The 20389-nt window shown below is 37.8% G+C and overlaps 1 protein-coding gene across 4 annotated transcripts in view; it reads left to right on the top strand.

Moving 5' to 3' along the window:
- The window catches only part of TRPS1 (transcriptional repressor GATA binding 1), a 210658-nt gene extending 192173 nt beyond the window's left edge, over positions 1-18485 (top strand). For all 4 annotated transcript variants that reach the window (XM_042869970.1, XM_042869972.1, XM_042869971.1 and 1 more), the window contains 2 exons: positions 6218-6340; positions 12271-18485. In XM_042869970.1, the coding sequence (XP_042725904.1) occupies positions 6218-6340; positions 12271-13332 (1185 nt within the window). In that variant the 3' untranslated portion in view covers positions 13333-18485. The remainder of the gene's footprint in view (positions 1-6217; positions 6341-12270) is intronic.
- The last annotated feature ends 1904 nt before the right edge of the window (positions 18486-20389 follow it).

The raw sequence follows: 20389 nt of genomic DNA, 5'->3' as shown, positions 1-20389 counted from the left end.
TCTGAAAGGCTGAGCTAGTAATAATATTTAATTTACAGGTTTTTTTCACTCTTTAAAAACCCCCTGATTCCTGTCATTAAAATTTTGTGATGCAGCATATATCATAAAAGATGCTGTTACAATACAGCATTCAAGTTTTTATGTGAACAAGGTGTGTAATTTTAACTTTCCTCTTGGCATTTCTGTTTTTTTTTTCTGCCTTGCCTTTCCTAACCTCCTTCTTATGTGTCTTTCAAGTGCAATTCTCTAATGTGATCTTGAAAATTTTTTAGATGAAGACTTTGGATTTGGCATATTAAATTGACTTCAAGAGGCATCTTTTAACTCATCGCTGAGGTTAAAAACAAGATTCACTTTAACACTCTGCCTTACGCGTTTCATTTTTTTCTGACAACTTACACTTTGAGGCTTAGAAGTGTCTCGTCTATTCCTGAAAGCTTTCCAAGCTATGAAGGGAAGAAAACCCAATGACTTTATTTTTAATTTAGACGAAGTTACAGCAAAAGCAACTAAACTTCTAAAATGTGAAACTTCACAGGGACATAGTTGTGGCTATTTTCATAGTTAAGAGTGAAAGTCGTTTTGATGAAACACATTCAGAGAGGTCTGCATGCCTCTGCAGCCAAAAAAAAAAAGGAGAGCTAAAAGTTTCTTTTCTCATTCTAAACTAAAGAAAGTAGCACTTCGTCCAACATCTAGATGCTGCATCACTGCCCAGTTCTTCAGTTAATCTCAGCTTTTCCAAGGCATAGAGAATTCACAACTGCCTCTTATAAGGGCAAGTAGTGGACAAAACCTGGAAAGACCCAGTGGTCTAGTCTCCAATCTGGAGGGTCACCTGGTTTACACTGAACCATGGCTGTTCAGGCTTCCTGGTGTTTCCCTCTTGACCTCCTTGTGGCCAGAGTGCATTTAGAGACAGTGCTTAGCCCTGCTTTCATTGAGGCCTGTGAGGTCACAGCCTTGTCTGTGGAGATAGATCAGGCATATGCTTATCCTTGTTAACATTTATCGGACAAGAGGGAGTATTTTTAAACTAAAAAATGGGGGATTTAGGCTGGATATTAGGAAGAAATTCTTTACTCAGAGGGTAGTTAGGCAGTGGCACAGGCTGCCCAGAGAAGTTGTGAGTGCGCCATCCCTGGAAGCATTCAAGGCCAAGTTGGATGTGGCCCTGGGCAGCCTCATCTACTGGAAGATCCTCTAGTTCCAGCCCCCTGGGCATGGTGAAAGGTTGGAACTAAATGGTCTTTAAGGTCCCTTGCAACCCAAGCTATTCTGTGATTTTATGACGTCTGCACTGGATATATTCTGGACCTGTGATTATAATGTTATCCATTTTTGTCACAGAAGAAAGCCAAAGATGGTCATCCAGGCCTCATTGTATCATCGTTTTGTGATAGGGAAGTGAAAGTAATCAGCAAAAATACAAGTTTTGTTGTGTCCAAAATCGAGGAAGAATGATGTCAGAAAAACGCTTGGCTGATGCCTGTGGAGCCTATTTGAGTTTCTAAAAGTATCTTCTGGCAGAAATTTTGAAAAGGGGATGTATTTGGAACTAGAAGTCAAGCACCCTCAATTAGTCTGGCTTTCTAAAAAGCCACCATTTTTGAGCAGTGTCTTTGGCTGTGCATTTACAATATATATTTTTCTAAATGAAGTTCTGTTAAAATACCATCTGAAAGTACACTGTGTTTTAAGTATTCGTCTATTACTGAAAAGTAATGACACTTCTGCATGGCTAGAAAATTTGAAATTGTATAAAATGTGAGACATCATTTTTACAATCTAAAACATGTTGTTTTTTTAAATGAAAAACAAGGGCCTGATACTGTCAATACACCTAAATGAGTAACTTCTTACAGTACTCTCTGCTATTTTACTGGCTAGCAAAAATCACTAATAATTCTCTTGTTTAAATTATTGAAAACCATTTAAGGAGTTAAAAAAAAAAAATACCTATTCAAACCTGATGATGTGTATACCAGGTTTCAGATTTGTTCAATTAGAAATGGTCAAGATATAAAACCATACAAAATGTGAGTAAATACTCTGCATATCAAGGTTTGTTATACAATTACATGCTTTTAGTATGGTTCTTAGTAAGGGAAAACAGTAGAGAGATCTGTAGTGCTTTTTCAGTGAATAGTTACAAACTTTCCTAGCTTAGTTATGTAAAAATAATAATCCACTTGTTGCTTTGCTATAATATTAAAATGTGCACATGCTTTATTTCTCCCAAAGTTGTATGAAGAACTTGGAATTCCCCTGTCCACTCACACTACCCCCACCTCAATTTTGGCAACTCTCCAAATTATAAACAGCTGAACTGATTTAAACAAAGTTTTCAGTACAAAAACAACAACAAAAAAAGTAAGGTTACATCTGGGCTGAGAAAAACATGCGCCAAGTTTTAGCCCAATGTGATTTGAGACAACCATGATGTTAAATGCCCAAAGCCAGGAGTTGGAATGGAAATACAGAAACTTCACTGGCCCCTTCAGGATTTGTGATTGTAATGTAGTGGTTACAAGGCTCCAGATGATTAAGGCTTGACTTAGTAGATACATATTTTAGTTACTTACATCCTTCAGGCTTTTCTTCCAAAGATATATGGGAAATTTTCATTGATACCTCCTGTTAGTGCTTGTGGCACTGAGTGGGAGACTGCGGCTCAAGCCTTCCCATGATTAGTTAAATTGATTTACCTTTTCTGGGCTGATCTTAAGAGATTCTTTAATTATGATAAGTCTGTTCATGTTTGAAAAAGAGCAAAGGGTTCCATATTTCTTTAAAATGGTGGCCAGGGTTTGTTCATAGCGCAGCTCTTGAGCATATGCCTGGGATTTACTGAGGCTGTGGTCTGTTGCTGTTGTTCAAATTTTGCTGAATTGGAGCTCAAATGTCTGCTACTTTGTGAGACTATCCCAAAATATTAGCAGTATTGGCCGTTGTTCTTGACTAACATAAAAGCTGAATATGCAAAGCCAAACAGACACTCATGAAGTAGAAATGTCATCACTAATTAACTTCCAGGACAAAAAAATAACTACTCAGATAACTCCTGTTTGCTAATAACATGATTCATAACATGATTTCTCTATATGGAAAGTAAAAGCCAAACATTTTTTTTTTCTTTTTTAAGAAAACTATTACAGTTTAGGAGAACTAGGAGCATTATAGCCTTGTAAGAAGAGCTTCCATTTTTTCCACTTTTTCTTGGAGGGATGATCAATGTGTCTCAGGTACATATTTAACAAGCAGGTCAGTTCTCTAGTTAGTGGGATTTGGGAGCAAAGAATATGCTCTGATTCCGCCCCAGTCCTGTTCACTCAGGAAATCCACTTTAAAGCAACACATCCCCCTTATAAAACGCTGTTTAAAAACAAAGAAACAAACAAACAAAAAAGCCCTCCGAAGCACCAGCATTTATTTTTTCCAGAGGTGATTTAATTTTTAATTCAGTAGTATGTGTAACAGTTGGAACAGTTTATCTGAGGAATAACGATTGTTGATTTTCCCGTGCAGTCTTTAAATAGCAAAACGATAAGAGACTAGGAAGGTGAAGAAAGATAAGTCTGTGTTAAATATAGGGAAGTGTCTACCAGTTTTAGTGTATATCTATGTATCCATATATATTTATATGTCTATATAGAGATCTATATTTATATATCTATATATATCTATATAATATGTACCTATATTTTGGTGCGTTGGTATTTTTTTGATAATTTGTAGCTTCTTGTCAGCTTTATTTCATTGCATCTGAAACCCATGAAATGTTTCATTAAAATGAATGAAATGTTTTCTCTAAAAAAAACAAACATGAAAATGGAATTACTTTTCTCAGTGTTTTAAACATGTACTAGTTCCATATGGTTCAGTGAGGATTTCAGTCTCCTTCCATCACCATTCAGGTGTATGTGAATACAGAGCATAAACCCTAAAGTACCTTCTCTGTATTTTAAAAGTCTTCCATGACATTGTAGAGGCTATTTCCACAGCTCAAGTAATGCAAACAGAAATAAAAGAGTGGAAAGACTTACTCAGATTAAGACTCCACTTGTTTAATATACCGCACCAAGAAACCATAGGCCGAGAGACAAAAAGTAGGAATGGAAAGGAACAGTTAGGCAGTTGTGTCTGAATCCTGGCCATGTACAGTCATTTCCGCTTGGAAACTTCTCGCCTTTCAAATGGACCAAACTGGGGTTAGTTTAGTGAATCTTTCATTGTGCTCTGAAGGAAAATATTTCAGAAGCCAGGTGAAGTTTTGCTGGGGTATGCAACCACAAACAGCGCTAGGAGCTCCAGTTTACTGGGAGGTGAAGGCACCTTCCCAGTGGACGCTGTCTCGAATACACAGTGTTCAATGTTGGCTGAAGATATCGGCTACTATTCAGTCCTCCCCCTACCCAAATGGAGAAACAGTGCATTACTGCTTCTGATTTAAGATACAAACTAGGAGATGATGTAAGAGGGCGAGAGAGAGATTATCTCGACGACAATCTAGATTTTATTGTATCACCTTAAAGTATCACAACCTGCTGTACTAATGAAATTGTGTTCTTGGTTTAAAAGGGCAATTGTTAGCCTGACTTTGTGCTCACTAAAAACATTTCCCCAATCTTGTTAAATTATTGCACTCATTTCAAATTTTTATGGCTGTGCAGCTTACTAGCCCTCGTTTCTTTACGTTTCATTCATTTTCCTTGTATTGATGATTAATAGAGGATGTCGAATGTTAGAGTGAGCAGGCATCAGCAAATGCAAGATCATAATTAGTTTAGCTGACGAGGGCCTCTGATAGCACTTGCATCTGGATGGAAAAATTACCCTATAGGGAACTGGCTGCTCACCAGGTCTTTTTAGTGATACATTGTGAAACACCCGATGAATCAAATGCCCTTTCAATGCCAAGAAAGTGTTCCAGTCTTGAAGCCAAAATTATGTCTGCAGAAAGCTTTCCATTTGAAATGTATCAGAGTACAATTATAACCATTGTATTTTTTTGGCATGAACACTGGTCTTCTACAGTATAGACTAAAGTTAAATAAATTACTTAAATTTTATGAAACCCTGAAATTTTGACTTATAGTGCTAGTAATTTTTAATTTATAATAAAATTAGTTTTCACCCAGACTGTTTTTCTCTATACTCGACCATTCTTATCTTCGATGCTGAAGGTTTCTTACTGACTTTTTTTCCTTTGCTAAAAGGGAACAGAGTTGAAATTCAGATTTTCTTTTCAGCAAAAGAATTCCATTTCCTGCTTATTAGTATTTGTGCCCACAAACACAGCCTGACTTTTATTTAAATGAGAGATTTAATAAAATCATTGCTCTGCAGAAAGAATTTAACGAGCAATACTCATAAACTTGTCTACTTTTAAATATTCTTGGATCATTATGAAAGCTGATGAATGCACAGCTCAGTCTGGTTAAAAATCAGTTGGTATTTAGGAAAGTTGTACTGTGCCTTTCTTTGCCTGAATAAACTAAATATGTCTGTGTGCTGATGAGACTGTTTTCTTGGATTTCAGGTAAAGCTCAAAAGAGGTCTCATTAAGCATACTGTACTTTTATTTGTTTGGCAGAGGTTACTCCTTGTTCTTAGCGGGCGGAGGGAAGTCTATGCTCTTACTCTGCTTTCTGAAATGAGTGGGAACGACTGGAACTGAATATCGTGTATTCAATTAATGAAGTATAGTCTCTAGTAAAGGAATTAGTATGACGCAAATACAAACTGCAGCTAATTATCACGGTGGTGTTTCGGGATCCCTGTTACCAATCGCACTTTAAAATCAAGCAAAGGGAAAAGAAATAATCTGTTGTGAAACGCAGTGAACAAAACAGGAGAAGTTTACAGAATGTTCTCTGTCAGCTTCCAGAGTGGTTTTTCAGAATTTGCTGTTTAGAAACCATCATTAAATGCACAAAACCTGAAGTTCAAAAAGTTAAAGCTGTTATTCTGAAAAGGCTTTGGTGTTTCACACACCTCATCCATCACTCCAGGGTTAATTATAATGAAAATCAGTGGTGCCTATTAAGCACAATTGAACCTGACCTCATTATGGGCAGTGTGGGTTTATACTGTCATTGTTGCCAGTCTAGAGACAAAACTCCTGTGTTGATTTGTCCTAACTCCGCAGATCATGTGACTCACCTCTGACCTGTTTTTTTTTTTCTGTGTTTTTTTTTCTTCTTCCCTATTTCAGAGACGTAGAGGCTCGGGTGTTTTTTGTGCCAATTGCCTGACCACAAAGACCTCTCTCTGGCGAAAGAATGCAAATGGTGGATATGTATGCAATGCGTGTGGCCTCTACCAGAAGCTTCACTCGGTAGGAAGAACTTGCTGGTTTGTTCAGAAAAAAGGGGTTATACAGTTAAGCTGGGCAACTGTGGTCTTGCCTGGTTGTGTGATTACTACCACTCCCTGGCCTGCAGTTAATTTCGTAATGGGGATTTGCAGTATGGTCACTTTGGAATCAGATGTGATTCATTATGCAAAAGGCTGGGATGCTGTGGGTAGACATGTTTGAGATCACCACTGATGCATTTAATTATTTTGATACGAAATAAGGGGAAAATTATTTCTTTTCTGGGAATTCCATTTATAGGCAAACAGTATGTTGTGATGAAGCTCTCTACTTATCAAAAATACTGTTTTTTGCTTGCTTTTACTGTTCTCCCCCCTTTATTCTTCACACCAAATTTCGTAGAAATTCTTTGGAGTTTTTTTTGTTTGTTGGTTGTTTTTTTTTAGGTTTTTTCAAAGTTCCTGTAGTCTGCTTCAGGATTCAGAAGCAACAAGGAACTGCTCATGCGATGGCACTCATTAATTTCTGAGATAATTTTTCATCATTCCTCTGGATCAGGCATGGAATAATAATAATAATAATCATGGGCTGTCTGTATTGCTTTTCATCTTATCGACACTTGGCTTGATCCTGAGAGATATTGAATGCTTTGGTCCAGGTCCAGGAAAGCCACGTTTAAGTGTTTCTTTGGATCTGTTCCAAAATGCTCAGAATCTTTTAGATTAAGACCCAATATTATTTTTAATGTTGGGTTAAATATTATTCCCTGCTATGAAATTAGAAAGTGGTACTGGTTTTTGGTAAGGGAAGATGGACTTTGGGATTTTGCCAAGGCAGTGTAACAATCTGGAGTTTCAGCCAAAATCAGAAACCTGTGTTTTGGTTGAGAATGCATTTTCTTAAAACATTTTTTAGAAATTACATTTTCAAAATAAAAAAAAAAAAAAAAAAAAACAGCAACAAAAAAACAGGAAACTATTTCAAATGCATTATTACTCAAGTGCTTATGTGTCTACAAATTTGAGGCATAAGCTTCTAAATAAGTCAATAATTTGTATGGATTTTCTCCTTTGTCTCATGCGCAGGCCATATAACAATCCTGTTTACTCAAGATCACTTTATAGCAAGTATTCCAGTTTTCGTAAGCAGCAAGATGATCACCATTGTTAAGCAGTAGCTCTGTTTTCTGAGATCAGTAACTGTTTTTTAGCTCCAGAACATCCCAACCAGTCAGATGACAACTAATTGAGAGAAGATAGACTAATGCGTGATTTCTGGCCAGCATCTTGGTCAGGTCTTGCTGAAAGTATCATTTTGCTGGAGAACTCTGAAAGTTGTAAATACATTCTGATTTAAGTTACATTGATTACTCTGAGCATCTACAAAGGTTTAAAAAGGACAATTTGGCTTTGGAACATTAATTTGACATTTGATTCCATTTATTCTTAGAATTTCTATGGACAGCTTCCACTTTTCCTTTATATGATATAAATTTCTAAATTAAAGTGTTGAAGTTCATCATAATTACTAGTATAACTTAACAAATGTATAAAAGAGGCAAGTATTAGTTTTGAATTAATAACGTAGTTCAGATAATTCTTATGAACCATATGGCTCAAACTAGCATGCTTCCCACTGTGATAGTTCGCAATGCAATGTCAAACTTCATTTATACATACAGGAAAAAGAAGATTTTAAATCCACTGCCCAAGCATGACAATAAGCTGTCATTAAGTGGATACTTGACATTAATATCTACAATTGAACTTCTACCAAACAAATACAAAGAATTCTATTAAGACACCATTTTGCTGTGATACAGTAGCAACTTCGGTGTGAGCTGGGTTCTTAAATAATCAAACACGTCTCTCCACAGTGTCTCCATTGGGACACTGTTTAAGACAGTCCCATATTCTTGTGTAACTGCAGAATTTGAAGATTTGTTTTATCTGTGTATCTCTTTAGCTATCTCTTCATGAAAAATTATAGTAAGTATTTGTCATTTATGTATTTTTTTTAATTAAGGAGTATAGGATGATACAGTTATTAGGCTGAAAATACAAAAAAAATCCAAGGGAGTAGAACTGTTCTCTCCTTTAAGCTGCCCCATTAAACTAAATTATGCTACTCAACTGAATAAAATTATTCACCTCTAGTAGGTTTGTACATTTCATAGCTACCTTTTAATTGGATTATCACTGCTTAAAACTACTGTGCTCATTAACCGATCAATGCTTAAGAAAGTGTATCATACACTTATCTCTGCAGTCTCATGTTTTACTGGTATTTAGTAAGGAGAAAAATCCATTATCTGTCCCATAGTACTAAAGACATATGGACTGATAAATGTTAATATTGCAATGATTCCTGGTATGAGTCACATTTCCTTTCTATCAATATATCTATGGACCATTTGCATGAAGCTTGTCAGATGTTTCACATTTCTGTCCCTTAATGCAGACAAATATGTTACAAAATGTGTAATAATATTTAAATGGTCAGTTATTAAAATAGTATAAGTGAAAAAAGATACTTTCATGTCAGTGAAAGCACATACACAATATTCACACTCACTGGTGTGGAAAGTGACTTTTTCTCTCCAGAAAGTCATGAATTTGGCCGCTTATATTGTGGCATTATTCCTCTTTGTTTAATAACTCTAATACAGTCATGGAAAGCTAGATTTTATTTGGTAGAGATTCTTTGGCCAAATTCTCAGACTACTTCCTTGAGGGGTTACAGCATATTACTCTAGGACTAGATATAAATGATCTCCTAGTGCAGAGGTCACAGCAATTTCCCATTGTATATAGGGAGTCTAGTCAAAATAATTCACTGAAATATTTGCTGAATTTTCTTTTATTTTTATGTTACTTGTACTTTTGAGAGATGGAAATCACCAGTTGATAGAGATGTCAAAAAAAAAAATTGTGCTTCATAACATTATGTGTAATGTATAATTAAAGATCAGATGTAAGACATTTGAAAAGGAAAATTTTGGCAAATTCTGTTTTCTAATTTGAGTGCCCCATTGACTATCTAGAAGTGAGTAATTTTTTTTGTCTCTACTTGCAAATACACATAATATTTCTGTCTGCCCCTTTTTACTATAATAGGAAATGCATGTGTAGTGTTACTCGACTGAATATGCTGTTTTAATCAGCTGAAGACTGGTCAGAAATATTGTTAAGTTGTACCTACAGCCATTAACTTCCGGCAAAGTGAGTTGAAATGCAGATGGGTGTGAGGATCCTCCTTTACAGGTGTGAGGATGTTTCTTGTAACTGCTTGCAGGATCAGATTTCATACCTTGTCTCGCTCCAATTTATAGGAGGGAGATGAGGTTCTTTAATATCTGTATACCCGGTGTGAGATTAAGAAACAACGGTTCATATGTTGTTGCATCCAGTTTATTACTAAGACCTAATCAGGGAGACGGGGAAAGGGAAGGAGGGCGATAGAAAAGATGGAAAAGAAGCAGGAGTTGCGTAAAGCGGGGATAGTCACCAGCAGGATCCAGCAGCGGTCCCGTTGAACGGTGTTTGAAGGTCCCGGGCAGAACGCAGCAGAAGACGGGGAGCAGCAGCGTGGCCGGCCTTGGGCAGCAGGCAGGTAGACGAGGAAGTCGAGGAGCCAATTCTTGAAGCAGCAACAGCGGTCAGGCAGCAGGTTCAGGAGAGTTCGACAGTATGCAGGAATCACCTCAATCTTCAGGAATCCCTCTATCTTCCGGAATTCCTCTGTCTTCTTCAGGAGGAATCTGCTGCCAGAAATCCTCCGTTCTTCATGAGGAATCTGTTGTCAGAAAACCTATCCTCATGGTTTTCAGTTCCTCTTTTATCCTCCTTGTTCTCCTGCCTACGTGACAAGGATGGGCCTCGAGCAAGAGTCATTGAGTACCTCCTGAGATGGCCATCATCCTGAGATAGGTCCACACAAAGGAGCACTATACAGCTATTCAGCTGCAGTTCATCTCGCTGTCGTTGCCCCTGGCCTTGTCCATCTACGTTCCCCTAGACAAAGGATTTCACAACCTTTGCCTAGGGCTTGCCTGGACTTGTCCATCTGTCTCCTTAAGACAAAGGTTTTCACCGTCCTTGCTCGGGACTTGTCTGGACTTGAACAAGTCCATTGGTGTCCCCAGCAAACTTTGAGACACAGACGTTGACAGAATAATATCTTACAGAGTAATATCTTACATGCCTGTAGCAAGGTTAAAAGTATTACCAAATCTCTGGAAATTATATTCTGAACCCATATGAAAGTGTTCTGTAGCGTTTAAATCAAAGTTTAATGTGAGCAACATCAACAGATTTGTAAGTTCTGTCACACTTTGTCAATATGACAGTGTCACCAAAAAGTAAGGAAGTTAAACTGAGCTTGTAATATGTATATTAATTGGCCATTGGATCTGCAACTATAAACTTTATTTGCTTATTATTAACTTATTATAAAATTTGCATTGAAATATTCTAATTTAATCTGAACATAATTTTGCCTTGGCGTACTTTGGTCTCTTTGAGATTGGTTCAGATGCTCCTTTTCTGCTGAGTTGAAATTTTGTGTATTTAGACTCTAAATCAGAGTCTTTTTATTTAGATTTTTAGTAGAAAGTAGAATTTGAACAAGCAGTTGCACTGCCTAAAATGTGGTTAACCATTAAAAATGAGTAGACATCAGGAAAGTAAATAGATTGAAAAAGAGAAAATGGCATATTGAGAGAGAGAAATGAGTAGAAGAGTGAGAACTCCAGCTCTGGATACTTTTATATTAATATACAAAATTATGTTACATTTGAGTTACAAATTGGTTATTGATTGTAGGCCAAAATTTAGTCTGCTCTTTAAAACAATGTTAAAAGGAAAATTCCCAAGTAAACATATAAGTGGAATACTTTGTGGGGCACTTCTTTGGCCTCCAACCAAATCAGGATTATGTCTGCATTTGGATGAGACAAATGGCAGCTCCAGAGCACCAAACTGAATGAGTTTTAGGTAGTTTTGTTGTTTTAACATCTGCCCAGTAGAGCAACACATACTGACATTACAGTACCATCTTTCATGCACATACCATTGCCTTCATGCCGAGGGGCCTTTCAAAGAGGCCTGGCAGCTGTCCTACCTCATACTATTTTTCTTCCTTCATGCAGAAGTATTTTCAGCTCTTCTCTAAATAGGCCACCTACTCTGAGCTGGTGTGGGGAAGTATCAAATGGAAACAGAAGGCCTTGCTTGGTTCTGCCTCTTCCTGGCTGTTTTTTTCTTTGCAGACCCTTTCCCTCCTTCTGGGGCCTTCCTCTCTCCCTCATGTAGCGCAGCATTATAACATCTGGGAAAAAAGAAATGAGGAATGAGGGAAGAGGCATTGGTGACAAAGTCCCAGCATCTTTGTGCAGGTCTGCCTCCATTCTGCTAGGTAACAGTGGTGATGATCAGAAAGTCATGTTTTTACTGTCAGTTCTTATTTGTAGAAAAATGGGATAGGTGTAAAGGTAAGTAATACCCAGTTCTTGCTGTAGTGTGATCTGTGCAAACCCCTGGCTAGTACCAGCCCTTGTGACATAGTACATGGAGTAACACTAGTGTGTAGAGCCATGCATCCCCCACCTAATCTTTGGCTCTCAGCACCCTCTTTCAGCAGATCTCTCCCAGACTTTTTCAGAAATAGGACAAGTTGGAGGCTTCATCCTTTTTTAAGCAAAAAGGTATAGTACTGAGATGGTTCACTCAGTGTGATAAAACAAAGCAAATCACAGCTTATTTTTAACATGAGGGGCCAAGTAGCAGCCTTTTGATTTGCTTTATTTGTGAAAAATAGTAATTTCCTTAAAACTCTCTTTTATTACATCTTCTCACAAAAGAAAAGATAAATTTGCATGAACCTGGTCGGGTAGATTTGTTTAATGTCTCTTTCTTTTTCCCTTTTGTTCATTATGTGTGTGTTCCATGCAGACTCCCAGGCCTTTAAACATCATTAAGCAGAACAATGGTGAGCAGATCATTAGAAGACGAACAAGAAAGCGCCTTAACCCGGAGGCACTTCAGGCTGAGCAGCTAAACAAACAGCAGAGGGGCAGCAGTGAGGAGCAAGTCAATGGAAGCCCCTTAGAGAGGAGGTCAGAGGATCACTTAACTGAAGGTCATCAGAGAGAAATTCAGCTTCCCAGCCTCAGTAAATATGAGGCCCAAGGTTCATTGACTAAAAGCCATTCTGCTCAGCAGCCAATATTGGTCAGCCAATCTCTGGATATTCACAAAAGGATGCAACCTTTGCACATTCAGATAAAAAGTCCTCAGGAAAGTACTGGAGACCCAGGCAACAGTTCATCCATATCAGAAGGGAAAGGAAGCTCAGAGAGAGGCAGCCCGATAGAAAAATATATGAGACCTGCGAAACACCCAAACTATTCACCACCTGGAAGCCCTATTGAAAAATACCAGTACCCACTTTTTGGACTTCCATTTGTACACAATGACTTTCAGAGTGAAGCTGACTGGCTGAGATTCTGGAGTAAATATAAGCTGTCTGTTCCTGGGAATCCACACTACTTGAGTCATGTGCCTGGCCTACCAAATCCTTGCCAAAACTATGTGCCTTATCCCACCTTTAATCTGCCTCCTCATTTTTCAGCTGTTGGATCAGACAATGACATTCCTCTAGATTTGGCGATAAAGCATTCCAGACCTGGGCCAACTGCAAATGGTGCCTCCAAGGAAAAGAGTAAGGCACCACCAACTGTAAAAAATGAAGGTCCCTTGAATGTAGTAAAAACAGAGAAAGTTGATAGAAGTACTCAAGATGAACTTTCTACCAAGTGTGTGCACTGTGGCATTGTCTTTCTGGATGAAGTGATGTATGCTTTGCATATGAGTTGCCATGGTGACAGTGGACCTTTCCAGTGCAGCATATGCCAGCATCTTTGCACGGACAAGTATGACTTCACAACTCACATCCAGAGGGGCCTACACAGGAACAATGCACAAGCTGAAAAGAATGGAAAACCTAAAGAGTAAACCTTAGCACTTAGCACAATTAAACAGAAATAGGTTTCCTTGATGGGAATTCAATAGCTTGTAATGTCTTGTGAAGACCTATAAAGCACTTCATATAGAGAGCATGCCTTATCCAATATTAAACCCCTTGTCTTTTCTTTTTCTTCCTTTTTCTTATTTTTTTTTTAATTTTTATTTTTTGTTTTTTATTTTTTTTTCTTTTAAATGAGTGGGTTACCAAGAAAAAAACAGAACAACTGTGTGGTGGCCTGTAGGTGGAGGAGATAGTAATATGGGACATGGCCCACCAAAGCTAGCCAGAATGCAGTGTACCATGGCAAATAACTTTGAGGACATTTTACCGGACATTTGATATCTTTGCTGTTGTGTAAGAGACATAACTGGCGAGAGTGCAAAGATGTGTATATGTATGTACTGCTGCAGAGGTGTAGTGAACATATGCACATTGTATATAAGAGCTAGACTTGTTAAATATACAGATGTTAAAAGGTCATTTTCTTTTTTTGAATTTGGGCTAATTTCTGCCCTACAACATGCCTTAGGATCACTTTCTCCTCAAAGCTTTGGCAGCAGTTTCATCTAGGTGTTTCTCAGACTCAGCTGATTTTTAGCTACCATTTTATCACTACATTCTTCCTGGCATACTTTAGTCTAGGAAAACCATTTTGTGCTAGTGAAGTCTCTAACACAGAAGCCACACTCTGGGTTTAATTTGCGTGGAACAAGGTAACCTGCTGTATTTTATTTTAATATATTTTAATATATTACATTTCTAAACCTTAAAGTCTAAGGTTACTTCTCCACAGACTTAACATTGCTATACATACCAGTCAGTCCCTTCAGTAGACTTATACCAGCTTTTGCTAAGTAGCATTAAATGTCTTCATAGTACTTTTTAATACTTAAAGCTTTGTAAAAACTGTCCATGAAGGGAAAGCTCCTCAGCATAACTGCTCAGGGAAATAGGGCTAAATAACTAAATATTAAATAATTGGTTAAAGGTGCTGTTAGACGAGCCTCCATGCTTGCTACAAGGGTGTACAAGAACTGACTTTAATCATTTTCATTATAGTGTCCCAACCAGTAGTTTATTATTTTGCCACAGGGATGTAGAAGATATTACAAGCTACTGGATGCACTGTCAGATTAACTTATTTCATTAAAGAAGTTGGGAGAACAAATAGAAAAAAAACCTTATTTTTCTAGTAAATATTAATGTATTACATTTCAAATAATGGTGCCTGACATATTGAATAATTATTTTCTACAGTGTACGTATGCAACAAAGATATTCCATCATGCATTAGAGTCAGTTCTGGCTCTGCCTCGCTGTTTACATTTGCAAATGTAGCAAACAAGGTAATGAAGCAACTATTTCTATTGCAGTAGGTATCTTTTTTTCTGTGTGTGTGCATTAAAGTTGTAAACGATAACATGAAATGAATGAAATTTGTTGATATTAATGGTATGGAAAAACAAGAAGGAAATGAAAATATTTTTATGCCTACTTAGGAGAAAAAGGGTAGCACTATTCATTCCAAGTACTTTTGTATTCTTAAGCTCTTAACTCACATTGTTATGCTTAAAATGATAAACATATATCCTCTTTTTATTGCTTTGTCTGTGTTTCAGAAGAAACATTTCAGAAATTATTTTGATAAGTGCTGTTTGACGATGCAGCGCTGATGTTTTATTGCATTCTGTAGTAGCATTGCACTCCATTTTTACAATATTACGCAGTTGCTTTTTTGTTTTGTTTGGGTTTGTTTCTTTTTCGCAGTGCAGGGTCTTAGCTCCTTATGGTTGGATGGCAGGTGTAGCTCAACTGGTTCATGAATGTTGCAGCGAATGAAGTTTAAAATGTCTTTCTGATACTATGTTGTCTTTTATTTCTCCATTCATGCATTTTATTTTTTAAAATGTTCTATAAAAATATCTCTGGACTAAGTCCTCACTTGAGATTATATGTAAAGGGTCCTATTCTGATCTCACTTACATGCCGCCTTTCTCAGATTTTCATGTAATTGAAACTAAAGCATCATAAAAAAAAAAAAAAAACATTCTTGTATTTAACATACCTGAATCTCACCACTCTCCCTTGTAGGATTTGGTGCACTTATAAGATACTTAACCAGATAGACAGGGAGGTGGAAGATAAATGGAGAGATGATAGGAGATGTCTTACAGGGGTTGGCAAAAGGAAAACAGGGAGGAACTGGCCTAAACATTCAGCACTTTGGTAGTCTTTTGAAAAATAACGTGCCTAAGGGAGCCGGGAATGACCATCACCATGCATGAGAAGCACTTATACAGCAGATCACCAAAGGTCTCACTGACCTTGGCAGTATTTCAGATGTTACATTTTCACACAGATGAAACATTATTGCACAGTTTCTCTGATTTGTTAGGCACAGACAGGCTATTGTTCATCATTAGGCTTGCATTCCTTCCTGCTCCACCCATTGCTTCTATACTGGTGAGCAGCATATGGAAAATCCCACTCAATCCATTCATGGTTGAGTTCTATAAACCTTTATTAGTGTTCTAGGTTAGCAAAGGATATTGGGCCACATTCTTCTTATTCTATTTTTAGATGAATCTCCTGTTTGATACCATTGCCGGACAATGTCTGGTTATGTTTTTACTATTGTTCTCCAGTAATAAGTTCTGACTTGGTTTTTGTTGATTTATTTTTGTTGGGTATTTTTTGTTTCCTTTTTTTTTTTTTTTTTTTTTTCCTTTTTTTTTTTTTCTTTCTGTGGGGACTGAAATAGATTGCCCTCGTTTTGTTACGTCAGGGTCCAGTGTGTGTCCTTTTCAGCTTTTCCACAAAACGTTAGGCTCACTTAGCAGTGATTTTATTGGCTTCAGATTTAGCTGCCTGCCAGTTATCAGTAGTTACTGTTTTGACTTATTTCTTCCGAGACCTACCTGTGGCTTCTTCACTGATAGAAGCTGCATCTTCATGGCAAAATATGTTATGGGGGACATGCGCATTATAGAACTTGAGCACCGCCCTGTACTTCATAGTATCTCTTGCTACTCGGATGCAAGAGGCCAATAAGGAGAAATACACCCATCAGGGTTTGGGAATGAGGAGAAATGAAATGTTAAGAGCGCAAAGAACAAGACAGATTTTGATATTAATAGTGCACCTAGATAGTGCAAATAAAATTGGAGGAAAGAAAGTGTGTTATTCTTGCCATGACATATTGAGATGTTCTGAGATTTCTGTTTTGTAAGAAATGGGACTTTGCTGTAGCCTGTTCTCTTTGATTGGGATGGGGGGAGCACAGTTACGCTTATTAACAAAAAGAGGTGATCCCATTCCTATTCCAGTCCCCCTCATGTGGATCAAAAGAAGAATAATTCCTGAATAAATAACTCTCAGGTGCAAACCCATGTTAGCACACACAGTTATTCAGTGCACCCACTGCATTTCAATCAACTTGCAGCACTAAAACTTAATACTTTCAAAGAGTCTTTATTCTTAGCATTCCAGTGTCTTAAAAGTGTAGTGCTTCTCTTACTTACGAGTGATTGTTGGAGATCTGAAAATGCATCTCAAATGGGACCCCAAACTGAACAGAGGGTTCAAAAACAGGGTGCGTGGTATCGGAACTTGCAGAACAGGAACATTTTCCACTTCTGATGAATTAACACTGTATAGCAGACCGGTCATGCAGCATCTTCTGCAAACCAAACTGTCTTTAAGCTATCACTTTGTGGCTGCTGCCCCCTAATTTAATGCAGCAGGAGATGATGATTTTCTGGAGCGCAGTTTGAGATCAGGTCCTCAACTTTGAGCACTTTCTAACAGAAGTTTTGCTCCAGATTGCCTCTATGCTGAAAGATGACACTGGATACCTTCTATCTTTGCTTTGGCTAAAAGTGTGCTGGTGCACTGGTGTCAGTTGTAAAAGAGAAAGCATAGAGACGTCTTAGGAAGGGTAAGCATGCTGAGGGTGAGGAAGAGGTGGTTTTTTTTTCAACCAGGAGCAACAGAACAAAAGTCACCAGTGCTAACTGTATGCAGTGCTGAGACTCAGTGATTATGCAGTGGGGAGATCTGATTTAGAAGCTGTGGGGTGGACTTTTAAGTCCATCTCTGGACAGGACTGTGTTGCTTTCTAGTCATAATTGCTTGCATTATGCCCTGAGGATATTGTCTACTATCTGCTTTTGCCCAGGATGCACGAATATATTCCCATTCTTGCTCCTGTATTGATTTTTCTTGGCCAGTTTAACATGCTAATTCCTAATACTGGTCAGGAAAAGCCAAGGAGATTAGAAGTTCACTGATGTTCATCCAGAAGGGTAGATACATTTCCTTCTGCTTCTGTGGAGACAGTTATGCTTGGCAAAGGATAGTGAGCAATTTGTCAGCATATTCCAAATGTGATAGATAAGTGAAAAATCCCTTCTAAACTTTTCTGTAAAGTTAAGATGAGCCAAGTAGAATGATCTGCATTATTTCCTTACCCCAGAATAGGATTCGTCCCTACCCTCTTCCTCACAGTTTTCTTTCATGCAGCTGGTTCTGGAGAGCCAGCAGTTGGCGAGATGCTACCTATACAGAAATCATATGTAACCCCAATTTCCCTCATTTTAAGGGGATAAAAGACAATAATTTAATGGTTCACAACCCAAAGCCTTTTTTTTCTTCTTCTTCTTTTTTCCAATACACTTAGGAAAGTAAAAGCTTAGAATAAACCGAACATCTACCACAGTTTTCTGTGCAATGTCCTGTCATTTTGGCCTCTGAGCTCTTATATAAAAGGAGAATAGGTGAAAAGGAAACATCTCAAAATGCCATTGTATGTTTAGCTTATAGAAAATTCACCAGCAGGATAAATAGAAAAAAAGAAAAAAAAAGTACTTAATAAAGAATGACTTCATGTTGCTAAAAACCATCATTAAACTTGTAGCCCTGATTTGACTCTAGAATGCTGGCTCTTATTGTTTTGTCCTTACAACACATGGATGTGTTTTTTGTTTTGTTTTGTTTTGGGTTTTTTTGTTTTGTTTTGTTTTTTGGTTTTCATAGTGCATGTTCATTTCTACTCACAAACATGTTCTTGGTGTATTTCTTATGCAAACAATCTTCAGGCAGCAAAGATGTCTGTTACATCTAAACTTGAATAATAAAGTTTTACCACCAGTTATAAATCGGATTCATGTCATTGTTTCTGGGGAGAATGTAGTGTCATGGTGTCGCTGCAGCGTTGTGGGGCCGGGGAGGAAGAAAACACAGAGCTGAGCTGCTGTGAGAGCTCGATGTGGCCTGACAGCATCTGTGGGTAATGGCTGGTGATGTCAGCTGAAAGGCAAAGGCAGAACTGCACAAACAGTGACTGTGTGAAAAGGAGAGAGGCACCTTTAGAAATAGATTCGCCCTATTTTGGTCTTTCTGCATTATGGATTCTAGATGTGATCCAAAACTCCTTCAAGTCAATGACAAGGTGTAGAGTGAAATTCTGCTTCAGTGGGTTTTGAACTTTTTTTAATAAGTCATAATCCTGGCATTACATTGCTGGTCTCGTTCCAAAGAGGAGCACATATTGGAATAATTTTGAGGATGGCATAAGATAGGCTGATTCTGCAAAGTACCCCAGGGCTAACAATTCTACCTTTCACACAAAGTCCGTGGTGGTCTTTAAATACTCCCCAGTACTGAGGACTGTGGTTTTACATCACGCCTGCAACTCATCCCTGAAAAGCTTGCTCCCATCACGCAAGTTATTTGACTCAAGAGTGACTCAGGAGCAGTGTGCCACCTACAAAGTTGCCACTTCCTCCAGCAACCTTGGAGGCTTCCTCAGAGATCTCGAAGCACTGACCAAATCAGCTCAGCCTGGTGTTCATGTTTGGATGAGCTCACAGCCCAGGGTGGTATGGCTCCCAGCCATAATTTCCATTATGCTGTAATTTCCTTTCTCCATAGGTTTTTTCTCCTCTCCATGGTTGAGAGAGTGTTCACTCTCATGCAAAATAATGTCTTTAAGTTATACAAAATGGTAAAATCTGTTTATAATGTTAGAGTACAAATGTTCTAGAGCTCAATTTTAGAAGCGCTGTGCCTGAAATAACTTCCCCCTGCAATTCATTCTTACAGTCAATTCAGATGCAGACCCTGTGCATTTTCAGTCTCTTTTTAATTTCCTGTGATTAACAAAAATGGAAACTGTAGTAAAGGAAAAAAAACGTTCTTAAAGGCAGCGTTGGAGACATCCACTTTATGCTTAGTGAAATAATACTGTCTATTAAAGCTGCTCTACGAATATCAGGAGACTCTATCTACACATATACACCATCAAGATAGATGTATATACACGCAAGATATACATGTGTATACACATACAACATATGTAGATACACATATGCATACAGTATCTACTGAGAGAGGGTTAAAATTACCAAATATTTTCATGTTGAGGATAGCGTGTTCTTGTTAACAACTAACCCTGATCAGTGAAATCTGTCACTAATCAGAAGCAAAAACAGGGCTTAATGTTGCACTTCTGTCTCCATATACATATGTGAGTCCATAATTCTAAGAGCTGATGACCTCAAATTTTCCTTTGTGGTTCTACTATTTGTATAGCTTAGAATGTTAATGCCTTCCTCTTGTAACAGCAGTTCCACGTGCAAACAGCTCATAGAAGTGCGCACTGAAGCTTTTATCAGGTCTTAATATGTTGTGATTATAGGGTTTAAATTTGTGCCAAGGATCTAGAGACTTCTTGTTCTGGCAGCAGTGACTTTGTTTCCTCTTCAGGTTTTACTACTGCCATCTTGGCATAGGTCAGAATGTTTTTGTCCCACATACAGCTTGCCCAGAATATAAAAGAACATAAATACAAAAGTACATAAATACAAAAGTACATAAATACTTTGGAGTGTCGAGCTGATGCATAAGAAAATCGACAATGAATTAGCAGCTTTATTTTCTGTGGAGGGGAAGAAGAGTGCTTTCAGTATTGTGCTCTTGGGGAAGAAGTTGGATAGTTGTCATATAACCTTATTTATTGATGAATCACAGAAAAATAACTTCCAC

Source organism: Lagopus leucura, unplaced genomic scaffold (assembly GCF_019238085.1).
Source record: "Lagopus leucura isolate 7727_CA_CO unplaced genomic scaffold, USGS_WTPT01 Super-Scaffold_100002, whole genome shotgun sequence".
NCBI classification, from domain to species: Eukaryota; Metazoa; Chordata; class Aves; order Galliformes; family Phasianidae; genus Lagopus; species Lagopus leucura.
This window is presented reverse-complemented; position numbering and strand designations above follow the sequence as displayed.